Below are 15,886 nucleotides of genomic sequence, written 5' to 3'. Positions count from 1 at the left end.
CTCAGTGGACGATACTGCCTCAGACTAGTTAATGCCAATATTTTTAAACATTTACTTAAATACACCATTCTACCATTAGTCAAAACAAAATAGCAGACCGAAATAACACAATAATCATTCAATATTCCGGCTAAGATATTTAGCGAAGTAATAAAATTCTTTTGTTGTAACTGATCCTTGATTCGTGTGCAAATATTCAAGTTATTCCGGCGTTTTGAAACTTCAAAATTACGTTGAAATGCTTTGTTACAGAGGTAGGCCAAGCTTTTACTTTTAACATGATTTAATAGCTTGACCCGGAAAAACGTAATATATTTTTATTTATTTTTACTTCAACTTACTATTAGACCATGTTTTTAATGTTATTATTTTGTTTCTATATTGAAATTGAACTCTCTAAGACTATCCAAATCGCTACCTTTAAACTAAACTAGTTTTGGGTTCAATTAAATAGATGGCGCTATTTACAAACAATTTATTCCTTCACTGTGCTGATTTTACTGAGATTCTTAGAATAAAGTTAAGAAATAAATATTTTAAGATTAATCGACTATCGACAAGATCACTTTATGCCAATTAATTATAATTGGAAATGGACTGAAAAAATTCTGGAAATATTCAAGTGACAATGTTGGTTCATTTAATACTAACGAAACTTTAGATATTTATAAAATGCCATGTGGCTTAGATAGATGGCGTGCTATTAGATTACACATATCTCAGCAGAAAAGCAAGAAGGAAAACTTCTTCCCTCGTTCCCAATCGAAGTCCATTAGGTAGGAGGTATTTTATTGGGTACCTACAGATGTTCCATTACACCAATTGAGGCCATCAGCGTAAATTCAAATTCAAATTCAAAATCATTTATTTCAACTTAGATGTCAGTATAACACACTTGTTGAATGTCAAAATATAAATAACAATGTTAACTCTACCACCGGTTCCAAAAAAGTAGTCTAACCCACAATTTTTCATATTCCTCCATAAATATTGCAATCTATTTGAAACATAATAAATTTTGATGCAAAAACGGTTTATCCCTAGTTTCACACATAGATAACAGATGGCTTTGTAAACAATATTTTTGCGCGAATGATTTTTGGCTACGAAGTATATAAATTTAAATTCATACCTCATTATCTCCATACAAACTATGTTAAGCTTAGTTTTACACTGACGGCCTCAATTAAAGATAAAAATAAAAGCAACAAAAAAAAATACATTAAGAAAACACCCAATGTATTTATTATCTAATATCAACTACACTCGCTGGTTAGATTACAGAGTAGTAAGCAATGTCGTTCAGTAAGCAATTATTGTTCGTCGCTGACAGCAGGATGTATCCCCCTTCCCCCCACCCTTCCCCCCAAGAGTTCTTCACGATCCAGTACGTGTCTCCGTCCTTGACGCCATAGCCCACCACTGTGACGCAGTGGTTCTGTAGTTTGTCGTCACTGCAATATTTTTTCATGGTTTTAATACCTTCAATAATTTATTCAATAATAATTTTAACTAGTTGTAGTACCGGAGTAGTCGAAATTCGACTATAATTAATTGAAATTATAAGTTTGAACATTATTAAGGTTCTAGTTACAGATTTCGCCAAAACCACACCATAGACAAACACTTATCTTAGAACACATATCTTAATAAAAAATACATGTGTGCAATTCACACGTGGTACAAGTGAAACCTTCAAAAATTTAAATACAACTATCCTAAATGTCTATTTAAAATTTTGTCATTAGTAATTCATATTTTATAGTATGAGGTAGCGCCCTCTGTGAATTGATATTTAACTTCACGTATAAACCTAAATTAAAATTCACTACAAGAGGTTTCATATACACGTTGGTATTAAAAAATCTCATAGATGGCGCTGTATTAAAAAAAACACTACACCGAGAACGTCTAATGTGTTCTATCTCATTCTCCGGCTGAATCCTAGCGGTAAAGCTATTGCATAGCATTTTTTATCAACTTATGCAATTATAATTAGACAATGATAATTTTATATTAAAACAATAATAAAACAAGACCACGCTATATTAAACATTAATAAAAGCAAAACATTAACTGTCCCCTTCACACTCATAAGCTAGACCGCGCGAGAGAGAGATGGGCAGACTTTTCATGATGCGCATGCAGTGTGACGTCACGCCACGCGCTTATTCACAAACACTACACAAGCGCAACGTGTGAATGTGTTGAACGCGAGCTACATGGTAGGCGGAGTGAGGGGTGTTAGGTTTTTTTCGTTACGGAATTTCATGATTCGGTCGCCGCGCTGAAGGCCCGCGATAAAAGCTATGCAATAGCTTAATAGGTAACAAAACCCTGGCACCAACCAGTCCACGTCGTAAAATATCCCATTCGAGTAAAACTTCATGTTGCTAGTGACGTGGACGCCGGCCGCCACCGGCCCGTACTTGTACAGGGCCAGCTTCAAGGCGTTCGGGCTCCTCGGAGTCACTTGACCGTATCCTGTGATGCTGTACAGCTTCGACATATTCTTGAGGTTGCAATACCCATTCTGCGATATTTAGAACTAGATTATTTAAGGGATTTTGATAGTACTTAATTCATATCTGTTCAAAAAATATTTATGTATCAGTAGTTATAAATATTTTATAAACAGATATGAGTACAAGGGTTACTTTGATAATATCCTGAAAAGCACTCCACCCTTTTTTACAATAAAATCATTTTTACTTACACTATTTTTATTTCAAATTTGTTAAAATTTATTTTGAATTTTTTAGTTCGATTTTCTATAAAAGCGTATTTTGTTAGTTTTTTTAAAACTATTATTTATTATTCTAATACTCTTAGGTGGTAATATTCTTAGGTGTACATTGCAATGTGAATGCTGTGTGAGCCATTGAGTGATGAGGCTAAAGTCTAAACTGTACAAAGGCTGTCCCACACTTTTTTTTTATTTTTATTGATTAGCTGGGTGGACGAGCTTACAGCCCACCTGGTGTTAAGTGGTTACTGATAGACATCTACGACGTAAATGCGCCACCCACCTTGAGATATAAGTTCTAAGGTCTCAAGTATAGTTACAACGGCTGCCCCACCCTTCAAACCGAAACGCATTAACTGCTTCACGGCAGAAATAGGCAGGGCGGTGGTACCTACCCGCGCGGACTCACAAGAGGTCCTACCACCAGTAAGCACAACTACCGTACAACAAAAGCACAATTAAAGTTCCAACATACAATAGCCATGTATGGCCCGTACTCGCTCTCCACCGGAATGCCGTGCTGCATCACATATTGCATGGCATCATCCACGGCCCCTCCGTCGCAACCCATCAGATTGTACCTAAAAGCCAAATAGCGTAGAGGTAGCTCGTATTCTTCGGGCATTTGAAGTCGTCGTGGCCTAAAGGATAAGTCGTCCGGTGCATTCGTATGTAGCGATGCAAGGGTGTTCGAATCCCGCTGGCGGATACCGATTTTTCTAATGAAATACGTACTTAACAAATGTTCACGATTGACTTCCACGGTGAAGGAATAACATCGTGTAATAAAAATCAAACCCGCAATATTATAATTTGCGTAATTACTGGTGGTAGAACCTCATGTGAGTCCGCACGGGTAGGTACTACCGCCATGCCTGTTTCTGCCGTGAAGCAGTAATGCGTTTCGGTTTGAAGGGCGAGGCAGCCGTTGGAACTATACTGAGACCTTAGAACTTATATCTCAAGGTGGGTGGCGCATTTACGTTATAGATGGCTATGGGCTCCAGTAACCACTTAACACCAGGTGGGTTGTGAGCTCGTCCACGCACCTAAGCAATAAGAAATAAAAAAATAAAAAAATGTGTTCTGACTCTGCTACTAAAGTCTGCTGTACTGATACTAACGCCCAAGCGCAGTCGATTAGAGATTGTTCGCTAAGAGCAAGGTCCCGACCGCCGTTTCTCCTCGCCAGAGAGCCACCGATGGATGCAGCAGAACAGAATGCCCAGCATGAGCCGCAATTATCTTGGTCTGGAGCAGATATTGTCAAGATATAAGGTGAATACATAATTTATTACTACTACTCTTGAATACTTTGATAATGGTAACGATGTTGGATAACTCAGCCCACAGCCATTGCGTCCAAATATCTTTGAGTCGTGACATTGCAATCTCGATTACTTTGTGAAGGCAGCCGTTATATCCTCAAGATGGACAGTATATGATCCAACTGATCCAACACTGCAAACTGGCAACATAACATTTCACCAGAACCTTAATTCTGAATCAGGAGTCCAGCTGGATATATAAACATAACTGAGGATTTTAATACTAAGGATTTATTGGGTATTGTGATGTCCACGGTATCCGATAATTTGTAGACTGTGTCATGAGCATCAAAAAAGGATTTATTATATCACTTTCTTACTTTTAACTGGAGAAATGACTCCCTCAAGTCTCAAGTCGAACTCAACTGGTAAAGCTTGCACCATTTCCTCAATTTCTGCTTCTGTGTAAGGGAAAGGTAAAGACATGTGGTCGTCCCTGGACATCCAGGTCCCGGACAAGTACTTCAGCTCCTCCTCAGTTTTATCAGCGAACTGGTTGATTTCCATTTTGTAGGATAAGTTCTTTTTGTTGTGCTCGATTATTTTGCTGAAAACGTTCCGCGGATGGGGTGCTTGTGGTTAATTTTTAGGTACGATAGTGCGAAAGCCTTACAATATCCGTAGGTGTAGTAGGAGTAGTAAGTTAAGTCGGATCTCTGAAGGTTTTTGTAGGTCACGATATGCAAGTGCTAGGGCAAATTCATAGAATCCTCTTGTTCTCGACTACTACCAGCCCATCTTCAAAACTAATAACCAATATTTACCTTCATTTGTACAGGATCTGTTATAGGATTCTACTTAATCACTAATGTTTTCATCATCATCATCTCAGCCCGTCTACTGTCCATTGCTGAACATAGGCCTCTCCAACTGATGTCCAGTGCGGCTGGTCCGTTGCCACCTGCATCCAACGTGAACCAGCAATTTTCACCAGGTCGTCGGTCCATCCCACACTGCGTTTGCCAGTACGTGGTCTCCACTCGAGAATCTTTCTGCCCCATCGGTCGTCCGATCTTCGCGCTATGTGACCTGACCACTGCCACTTCCGCTTGTTAATCCTACGGGCTATGTCAGTAACTTTGATTCTTCTACAGATCTCCTCATTTCTGATTCGATCTCGAAGAGAAATACCAAGCATAACCCTCTCCATAGCCCGCTGCGCGACACTAAGCTTCCTAAAAAGATCCCTTGTGAAGCACCAATAATGTTTTGAATGCTTTTTTTTTTTATTGCTTAGGTGGACGGACGAGCTCACAGCCCACCTGGTGTTAAGTGGTTACTGGAGCCCATAGACATCTACAACGTAAATGTGCCACCCACCTCGAGATATAAGTTCTAAGGTCTCAGTATAGTTACAACGGCTACCCCACCTTTCGAACCGAAACGCATTACTGCTTCACGGCGAAAATAGGCGGGGTGGTGGTGGTACCTACCCATGCGGACTCACAAGAGGTCCTACCACCAGTGCTATTAATACGCGAGTTATGTACTTTAACGTAAGGTGGGTTCCATTACCAATGTATTTTACCAAAAGACACAGTCTCCAATGGTGTAAAAACTGGCCCTTTCCGTTGGCACTTGCGTGAAAATTTTGACCCAATGGTAGGTATCAAGGTTCTCAACATGTGTCTGAATTGTCAACCAGACAGTCCATTTCAAATGTTTACCGTTCGTTATGGCACAACTATGATGGCGAATACTCACTCCAAATTATCTTGAAATATTGCTTTCCTCATTTCGTATTCCCCTACATCGTAGAGCACGTTGTGGTAATTCTGGAAACTGATCGTATAAAATAGACAAATAATTTAATGATCTTCCTATATCGTAGATGACAAATTCCAAAGCTAATCTACTGTAAAACGGCTACCGGAGTCCATAGACATCAAAATGATGGCGCTGCCAAACTTCAGACGCAGAGTCGAAGTCTCGATTCCAATATATTTGTTCACTCGACCTTAACGCAAGAATCACTGGACTGATTTCAATAAAGCAATTACAATTGTGAACAGGTTTATAACTGACATTTATGCTATTTTCTTTATGGCCATACTAAACTAGTCCTAACAGAATATGTAACTAACAAAATGAATGTGCTTTGGGTATTTTCAAAATCGCGTATTCAACGTTTCCCATCGCAGTTCTCCAACGATGATGACGTCATATGTTTGTCCGCCAAGAAGAGGACCACCCCAGGTCTCTCCATGGCTGTCGTAATAGCCGACTAGGTTCACCGGAGATTGGACAGCAGCGCTCTCTAGTATGCCAGTAGTATACTGCGAACACCAACCGGCTTTACTGGTAGTAAGCGAGTTATGAGCCGACTACACTGTGTGTTTCTCGCGCGAATCAATCATGTGTGTCAGTTTTAACGGTAAGATATTCGAGAAACATTATTCTTAAGTCTTCAATCTCATGCCTTAATGGAAGTAAAGTGAAATCCAGCAAGCACTAGTGGATCTTACCGTTTGAAAGCCCTATCCAAGTCTCTTGTCCTATTAAAGCTGAGGTCCCAGTAATTTGACCTTCCTTCTATAGCAGTTGCATTGCTACAATCAGCTTCCTCTGTAACCAACATTATTTGACTTCAAAACTAAAGTGGCATTCAGTACTAGTCGTTGTCATGTAGGTCTCAAGTGCCCTACGCGGCGCACTGAAGTAACTATGATGAGTTCTATTATTAAGGCGCCTGGATTACCTAACTTTGCTTTCTTTTGTTTGTTAATACATGTTTTAGTATTTTAGGTCTCTTAAAAATAGATTCATTCTCAGTATCTTCGGATTCGTCTTTCCCGGAGTTTCCTAGATATTACGGCGCTTTAGTAATAGATATCGACATAATTACTTTAGGGCACCAGTGAGCTTAGAGGTGGCACCGCGAGTCTGGTTGTAGTGTTGACCGCGGTAGCCCCCCTACTCTGCCTGAGTTCTGACCCGGGAATCGGATGTCCGTGAGAGAGTGCAAGGGGAGTCGTTTGGTGAGTAGGGCCCTAAAATCATCCTTGGGCCCGCGGTCTGCCCACGACATCTGCAGATCGTCAACTCCCACATAACTCGTAGGAGGTTCGGTCCCTGGCCCGAAAAAAAAGGGCACCAGTGACCTACACGGCAGTCAAAGGATTGAGAGACTCGATAAATGAGGCCGTCAGCGCAAAAGTGGCCTAAGCTTACCATAGTCCATAGTTAGTATGGAACAATGAGGTTTAAGTTTTCAAGAATTTTAATTTGGGTAGGTAAAAAATCAATACGCGCAAAAATAATGTTTACAAAGCCATCTGTTATCTATGGATGAAACTATGGATAGGCCGGTTTTGCATCAAAATTTATTATATTTTAAATAAATTCCATTACACATTTATGGTTGAATATAAAAAAATGTGGGTCAGGCCACTATTGCTCTGACGGCCTCAAATGTCACATTAGTTCTCAAGTTTCAGTTTTATATTAAAAACCGGCTATTCCACCAGATGGAGCGATGGTACCTACCCGTGCAGGCACATATCACGCTCGACCACTAAACAGTACCGCTTGAAACCAATTGCATCTAACTAATTGCGTCACAATAGTAATGTGTGCACATCACTAAAAGAGCTCTTGCTTCACGGACGTCGCAGGCTATATAATTTACGTTGATATTAACCGTAAGATTCCGTGTTTGTTGTTGCGAGAAACACGAATTGTGGTGTAGCTACTCGGTACTTTGTGTTCGTTTTGTAAACGTGTTTGTCAATAGGCGTTTATAATTAAATGCATGCCCCGAAGAAACAAAACAAAAATAACGAGATAACGGTTGAGAAACGTACGAAAAAAGGGACTTCGGTTCCCTCTGTATTTTGTACCGCATGTTCCATGGGTAATGCTCTGAGGAATTGTTCGAGATGATACCAATGTCTCGTTTTTACCATCGCACCGCCCGCCACCGGAGTAGAGTTCATCCATACTACCTGGAGCCACTGCGGTCATCCACAGTGCGTTTCCAGAGATTTTTTTTGCCACGTACCATCCGGCTATGGAGTGAGCTCCCCTCCACGGTGTTTCCCGAGCGCTATGACATGTCCTTCTTCAAACGAGGCTTGTGGAGAGTATTAAGTGGTAGGCAGTGGCTTGGCTCTGCCCTTGGCATTGCTGAAGTCCATGGGCGACGGTAACCACTCACCATCAAGTGGGCCGTATGCTCGACTGTATAAAAAGGCAATAAAAAAAAATAAAAATTAATTGGTAGTCTGTAAAGTCGGTTAAAGTTTGAGAATCGCTGGGGCACACTGGGATAATCAGGATTGGCGATTTTTTGTTTTCCTGAGACCCGGAGTGTCTGCGTCAAGACCAAGAAGGGAGACTACCAGGCGCGCCGATCACCTATTTCTCGGATAAGCTACCGACTGATTCAGATGAAATTTGAAAAAAATTTTAAACTCAACTGAAAAATTTAAAACAAGTAATAGTTTAAAAAAAAACAAAAAAAATTCGCTTGTATAGAAAATCCAACTAAAAAATTCAATTTTTTTTTTTAAAATTTCCATTATAGGTAGTGTAAGTAAAAAATATTTTATAGTAAAAAAAAGCGTGGGCTGCTTTTCAGGATAACTAGACAGGACAGCGAACTGTTAGCAAACGCCACACTGATAGCACCACTCCTGGCTGAGCCTTTGCTCGCCCATTTGTCTTGATGAAACTGGAAAGTCCTCCGGGCTACCAGTAATCCTTCCTTCATAAAAAAAGAAGGTTCAACGACTAAAGCTTCTATCAGTCATTATCATCACTGTCATCTATTTACTGGTGGTAGGACCTCTTGTGAGTCCGCGCGGGTAGGTACCACCACCCTGCCTATTTCTACCGTGAAGCAGTAATGCGTTCCGGTTTGAAGGGCGGGGCAGCCGTTGTAACTATACTGAGACCTTAGAACTTATATCTTAAGGTGGGTGGCGCATTTACGTTGTAGATGTCTATGGGCTCCAGTAACCAGTTAACACCAGGTGGGCTGTGAGCTCGTCCACCCATCTAAGCAATAAAAAAAAGAAATCAAGGTACCTTAAACAACGACAATATTATATTGGATTGCATTACCGTTTTCAACATCCAGATCGCTTGGATCAACTTTAGATTTGAAATTGTAGTAGTTACTGATCGTCACGCTATCCAAACTTCCTCTTGAGTTCGTGTATTGCTGTATCGTTATTCTTTAAAACGTAAAACATAATTAGAATTCACGTAAAGAAATCTGTATTAGACAAATCTTCGCTGACGCAAGATCTGGCCTCTTAAATTAAATACGGATTAATCTCAGGTTAACCTAGATAGATACGACCGTAATAAAACTCACTAATCGCGTGATCTCCGAAATTATATGATGTTGAATGTGTACACGTACATATTCCTTTTTAATGGGCTTAAAAAAAAAGTTTATTGACTTTGTAGTGTGTAACCATTCAAGTATGTAAGCAGTCTTATTTCAAGTGCTTTGTCCCCGAGTAAAAACAGAATTTAGCCGAATCACCGCCGAAGCACCGCCGCACGGCATTTTAATCGCCGAAGCGCCGCCGCACCATAGCCGCGACTGTTTAATAAGAGTGGGTTTGCTGCACTACCGACGCATCACCGCTGCACTACAGCAGTGACATATCATTCTCATATACATACATGTGTGTGTGTGTGAATGTAAACGTTTTTTACGTCCAGTGTTTATTAATATAAGTGCTTGCAAAATTTTAATTGCATGCAATGAGCAAAATCAGAAGAATAATAATACTTCTTTTACATCACTGTAATAAAATTGTAGCCTCCACTGTAGTTCATTAATATAAAAATAATTATTCAAGAGTTGTTTGATTAAAAACTAATTAATTATCATTGCAGGATCGATAAATTAGCCTTTATTTTTTATTAGTGTGCAGCGGTGATTCAGCTGTGGTGCGGCGATCTAAAATAAAAAAATTTGAAACGTTCGGCTATGCTTCGACTGTGGTGCGGCGGTGCTGGGAGATTTCTTTCGAAGCGTGCGGCGAAATTTTCCGCCAAATGGCGGTGGTGCGGCGGTGGTTCAGCGTTGTGGTGCGGACACCGTGCAGCGGTGGTTCGGCGATAGACTTGAAATAAATTTTTTTTGTCAGAAAATTATAATTTCATTTTTACTCGGGTCAGCACTACTGTCTTACTGTCTTGTAACTAAATACATATTTTTACACAATAAACCGGACCTTCAAACTGAAAGAACGTATTATTTCAACTCTTCTAATCCATCGTGACCAGTGTGCTTAGTGCGAGTTTTTTAACGTTCTCGATAGCGTAAAAGTTAACCCAATTTTGTATGCAGTTGCAACAGCGCCCCTAGCGACAAACGTAGGCAAACGATCCCATTCCATACAAATATGAGTTAACTTTTACGCTATCGAGAACGTTAGAAAACTCTCATTAAGCACACAGGCCACACCACATGGCGACCCTGGCAGAATGCTGTTGTTTGTTGAAGACTCTTTTTAATGTGCTTCCTCAGAACTAATGTCTATATGGAATGAGTTGGTCTTTTTTAAATTCGAGCCCACTCATTCCCGTTACTAAGGCAATATCTAGGAAAGTACCAACCGTACTGGAATGTGGTATCCATCCTGCCAGTACACCAACGCCTCGATGTTCATTTTCATATCCTTGATCGTCTTAGACGATCGCAGTGTTTGTACGACGTGATCATCAATCGTTTTATTCCCTGGAAAATTTAAAACGAAACTTGATTAAGACAAAACAAATATACTGGTGGTAGGACCTCTTGTGAGTCCGCGTGGGTACGTACCACCACCCTGCCTATTTCTGCCGTGAAGCAGTAATGCGTTTCGATCTAAAGGGTGGGGCAGCCGTTGTAACTATACTGAGATTTTAGAACTTATATCTCAAGGTGGATTGCGCATTTACGTTGTAGATGTCTATGGGCTCCAGTAACCACTTAACACCAGGTGGGCTGTGAGCCGGCCACCCATCTAAGCAATAAAAATAATAATTATATAAACTATTCATGCAATGGTCCCAGGGTGTCCACTATCTGCTTAATTCTGCTTCCAACGTATTCTCATTCGGTCACATCGCTTGTAGGGGCTTCGATAACTTAGAGAAGCTGATGGTAGTTAGTCGGGTTGACGGGAGAAGATCACGCGGACGCTCACCTACCCGCTGGTCTAACCTAGTAAAGACGCTCACCGGCCAATAACCGAGGCTATAAAGACTGCCGAGGACAGGAACACGTGGGGAGTACAATGCATCAAGTGGTCAACACTTAAAATTAGACACGACCTTCAGCAATGAAGAGACCTACTCAGAAGAAGATATGCGCAATATTGCTAATTCTCACTCGAAGTCTTCGAATATTTTCTGATATCCGACAAATGCCTGAATCGCGCTAACGACATTCTCAATAGAGGTTTTCATACACGCAAATTCTGGACTATCATATTAGGAATGTGTACCGACAAAATTCATCAGCTCAGTGGGAAGATCTTCCCTTTGTCCTTACTTCCAAATTAATAGATAGCATGATACCAATAAGCACTAGTTCTACAAAGCCGTTCCAAGGAAATAGGTAAATGCATAATAATATCTTCATTACTGCTAATTACCTTTTTTATTTATTGCTTAGCTGGGTGGACGAGCTCACAGTCCACCTGGTGTTAAGTTATTACTGGAGCCCATAGACATCCACAACATAAATGCGCCACCCACCTTGAGATATAAGTTCTAAGGTCTCTATAGTTACAACGGCTGCCCCACCCTTCAAACCGAAACGCATTACTGCTTCACGGCCGAAATAGGCAGGGCGGTGGTACCCACCCGCGCGGACTCACAAGAGGTCCTACCACTAGTAAAATACATGATACCAATAAACATTAGTTCTACAAAGTCGTTCCAAGGAAGTAAACTGCTACTGAACTCACCGACGTGCTGAAGTTTTCCAAGTCTAGGTAACAACAAGGCTCCTCTTTTGTCGTAAACATCTTCCGAACAACTCAACTCGGTTGTCAAATCATGATCAATTGTTACGGGATGTATCTACAATGTGAACCGGACATTAAGATTGGGGGAGGGAACGCCCAGGGTTCATGACCATGACGAAACACATTTAACGCCCCTTCCCACCACGAGACACAGGATTTAACGGTAGGCAGCAGCTTGGCTCTGCCACTGGAGCGATGTGATTTTCTTTATCCAGTGGTAGATTCTGCGAAGCACGGCTCTTGCTAGGGTTCGTGCTAGCAACGTCATCAGGTTTGAGCCCCGTGAACTCAACTACTAGTTAAGGTTACGCTGAAATAGCCTCTCAAGGCTCTCAGCTTAGGTAGAAAAAAAAAGGAAATAAAAGTTATTTTCCTCATTTGTTTCAGTCTTATAAGAAGATTACATATTTTCTAAGGAAATATGTAGTAAGCACGTTTCCATGAATAACTTCTACAATAAAATGACATCTTCTTTCTCCACACTCTTTTACTGCCTGTCTTCTTCTTGTTCTTCCTGCCCTTATCTCACATTAGTTGGGGTCGGCGCAGAATACCCTCTTATCATGCTGCATAGGGATATCCTGCCTGTCTCTAACATGTCACTACTCAATCAAGGCCAAACCTTCGTCGCGAAATAGAATATCTGTCCTAGGAAACTGACCAAATACATGGTTCCGTCGTTCTCATCTGTAGGTGCGTAGTAATATCTCTTTTCAGCGCCGTGATCAACTCTTGAGCGTTTCAAACTAGCGCTGTACCTGTGCAAAAACAAGCGCTTAGGATCTACCCTCATTTTTCTAAGTTAATACATTTTTAATACTTACAATAAATTACTTAAAACGTTATTGCCCTTGTACGCAGACGAGCATACGGCCCTCCTGAAGGTAGGTGATTACGGTCGCCCATGGACTTCAGCAATGCCAGAGGCAGAGTCAAGCCGCTTCCTACCGCATAATACTCTCCACAAGCCTCTTTTGAAGAAGGACATGTCATAGCGCTCGGGAAACACCGTGGAGAGGAGCTCATTCCATAGCCGGATGGTAAGTGGCAAAAAAGACTTCTGGGAACGCACTGTCGATGAACGCATTCCAGGTAATATGGATGAACTCTGCTCCGATGGCGGGAGGTGCGACATAATTGCAAAATCAGTGGACATGGCTGTGTCGCCGCTTAAGGTGGAGTACTTTTTAGCACCTTAACCCTTTGACTTCCATGTAGGACATCAATGCACTACGTGACGCATTGAAGTAATTATGTCGATTTCTGTTGTTATTTAAGTACAGGAATATCTAGCAGACTCTGGGAAAGACAAACCCGAAGATACTGAGAATAAAACTATTTCCAAGAGACCTAGAAGCCTGAAACATACCTTAAAAACTAAAGAAGGCAAAGTCAGGCAATCCAGATGCTTAGTAACAGAAATCGACATGATTACTTCAGTGCGCCGCGTAGGGCACCGGTGACCTAAATGGCAGTCAATGTGTTAAGTGTCAATCGAGGTCTTTCTAACGGTGCTTTTAGGTACCTCAAGCACCGGTCATCGTTCTCGTCGAACCCGTCGCTTGCGACGAAGGGCTCGACGAGTAAATTAATCCAGAGATACAGCCCACTGAGTTTCTAGCCGGATCTTCTCAGTAGATCGCGTTTCCGATCCGGTAGTAGATTCTGCGAAGCATGACTCTTCCTAGGGTTCGTGTTAGCAACGTCGTCAGGTTTGAGCCCCGTGAGCTCACCTACTAGTTAAGGTTACGCTGAAATAGCCTCTCCAGGCTATCAGCTTAGGTAGGAAAAAAAAGAGGTCTATTACGCCTCGTTCGGATCTCATTCAACAATTGTAAGACAAGTTAAGTAGCAATAACTTAACGGCCGTCTGGTGTAGTGGTAAGTGACATGGTCACTACACAAGGGGGTCGCGGGTTCGAATCCCGCCAAGGGAAGATATTTGTATGATAAATATAAATGTATTTTCCAGGGTTATGGATGTATATTAAATATATGTATGTGTATAATAAAAATCTTACATTTATATCCGTTATCTGGTACCTGTAACACAAGTTCTTTACGAACTTATCACGGGGCCGGTTAACGTGGCGTGATTGTTAGTAAATATTTATTATTTATTATTTACTTATTTACTTAACTTTAATAACTCCTAGTTATAAATACTATGTTAGCATACAAATGAAATGGGTACGTACCACATTTCAAATGGCTTTTCGAGAGTAGAGTCCTTCATTTTTATTTCCTCTCCTTTCAGATAAAATTCCGTGGGCCATTTTATTTTGTGTTCTCTTGTATCTCTGTCGTTGTTTTCTGGGATTGCAGTGCACACCATACTGATTAACAATTGCTATGGGCTATTTCTTTACGTTCGGAAGTCTTTAAGGCATGTTTAAGGAAGGATACGTCACAGCGTCGCGTTTCTTTTTGTTGCTTAGGTGGCTGGACGAGTTTACGGCTCACCTAGTGCTAAGTGATTACCGGAGCCTATAGACATCTACAACGTAAATACCGCCACCCACCTCGAGACATGAGTTCTTAGGTCTCAATTTTTATAGTATAACGGCTGCTCCACCCTTCAAACCGAAACGCATTACTGCTTTACGACAGAAATAGGCAGAGTGGTGGTACCTATCCGTGCGGACTCACGAGAGGTCCTACCGCCAGTAATTATGCAAATTATAATTTTGCGGGTTTGATTTTTATTACACGATGTTATTCCTTCACCGTGGAAATCAATCATGAACAATTGTTAAGTACGTATTTCATTAGAAAAATTGTTACCCGCCTGCGGGATTCGAACACCGTTGCATCGCTAGATACGAATGCACCGGACATCTTATCCTTTAGGCCACGACGACCTCATCCATCATTTAGGCCATCAGACGATTCGGTCCAGTTCTGCTACTTTTGAAGAGGCTTTGCGTTCGGTGGTGATATTCGCATTGTAATGTCTAGGATTTCAGTAATCACTTGTAACCAAGAGGACCATGTCCTAACGTAAGCTTTAATATATAAAAAAGAACTACAATCTTGTCTTGTAAGTCTTTTATTGTAGTGAACAATTTTAAAACTTACCTAAACGAAAACACCAAGTAGAATTTACAATAAATAACACGCAAAATGTTAAAATATACGAGGACATTTTCACTACAAATGGTTTGAGATTGGAATGGTACTCATTTATGGGAAATGTAATGGGAACGAAGTTGAATGTACACCGAGAGGAAATATGATTACTTATTTAACTTAAAATAACTGTAAAACTCCACTTCCACCAGTCAGGAAATAATACACAGATTGCAGTAGCTTACTTAAATCTGTATTCCTTTATTTGTAACTCCACTTTTACAATCTTTAGACATCTACTCACTACCCAATACACTGATATCTGTCCCGTTTTTTCAGACTACCGCCTTTTTTATTATGTCACGTCCCCACTACTGTAATTGCTCCCACCAACAGTGTTTCTATTTGACAATCCGAAAATTGTCTTAACATTAACAAATTTAATTATTTTACAACAAACCTTACATAACTAAGTAATTTTCATTTCAAAATATGATGATGGTGGTGATTCTTATTTTCGATTCACGTTAGGCTTGTAAGCAAACAGTTTCAATGCTACAATTATGAAAGCCACTGATATGTTACATACATCATTACGAATAATTAACTTCAACAACGCTAATAATATGCGGAATTTATCATTGCAGAGATTTTTCATAATTATTTTACAGGGTTATGAAATTCAGACACCCAACGAGACATTTGGCCGGGTGGTTTTCGTCGCCCATGGACATTAGCAATGCTAAAACACCTTTGACTGCAGAGCG

The 15,886-nt window shown here is 40.6% G+C and overlaps 1 protein-coding gene across 2 annotated transcripts; it reads right to left on the bottom strand.

Moving 5' to 3' along the window:
• Positions 1-1,218: 1,218 nt before the first annotated feature.
• Positions 1,219-15,357, bottom strand: LOC101741432 (cysteine proteinase 3). Of its 2 annotated transcripts, XM_012690249.4 has the most exons (13): positions 15,129-15,333; positions 14,249-14,363; positions 12,712-12,808; positions 11,991-12,105; positions 10,654-10,774; positions 9,139-9,251; positions 6,540-6,639; positions 5,779-5,856; positions 4,395-4,621; positions 3,871-3,997; positions 3,222-3,327; positions 2,349-2,533; positions 1,219-1,454 (listed from the first exon to the last, which is right to left on the bottom strand). In XM_012690249.4, the coding sequence occupies exons 1-13, from the start codon at positions 15,193-15,195 to the stop codon at positions 1,274-1,276; spliced, it is 1,632 nt and encodes a 543-aa protein (XP_012545703.3). In that variant the 5' UTR covers positions 15,196-15,333; the 3' UTR covers positions 1,219-1,273. The 2 variants fall into 2 exon arrangements, with proteins under 2 accessions (XP_012545703.3, XP_062530421.1); XM_062674437.1 differs by lacking the exons at positions 9,139-9,251; positions 10,654-10,774 and having other exon boundaries at positions 15,129-15,357.
• Positions 15,358-15,886: the final 529 nt, after the last annotated feature.

Source organism: Bombyx mori, chromosome 20, assembly GCF_030269925.1.
Source record: "Bombyx mori chromosome 20, ASM3026992v2".
Classification (NCBI taxonomy): domain Eukaryota; kingdom Metazoa; phylum Arthropoda; class Insecta; order Lepidoptera; family Bombycidae; genus Bombyx; species Bombyx mori.
The sequence above is the reverse complement of the archived record's forward strand: the minus strand, read 5'-3'. Positions and strand labels throughout refer to the sequence as shown.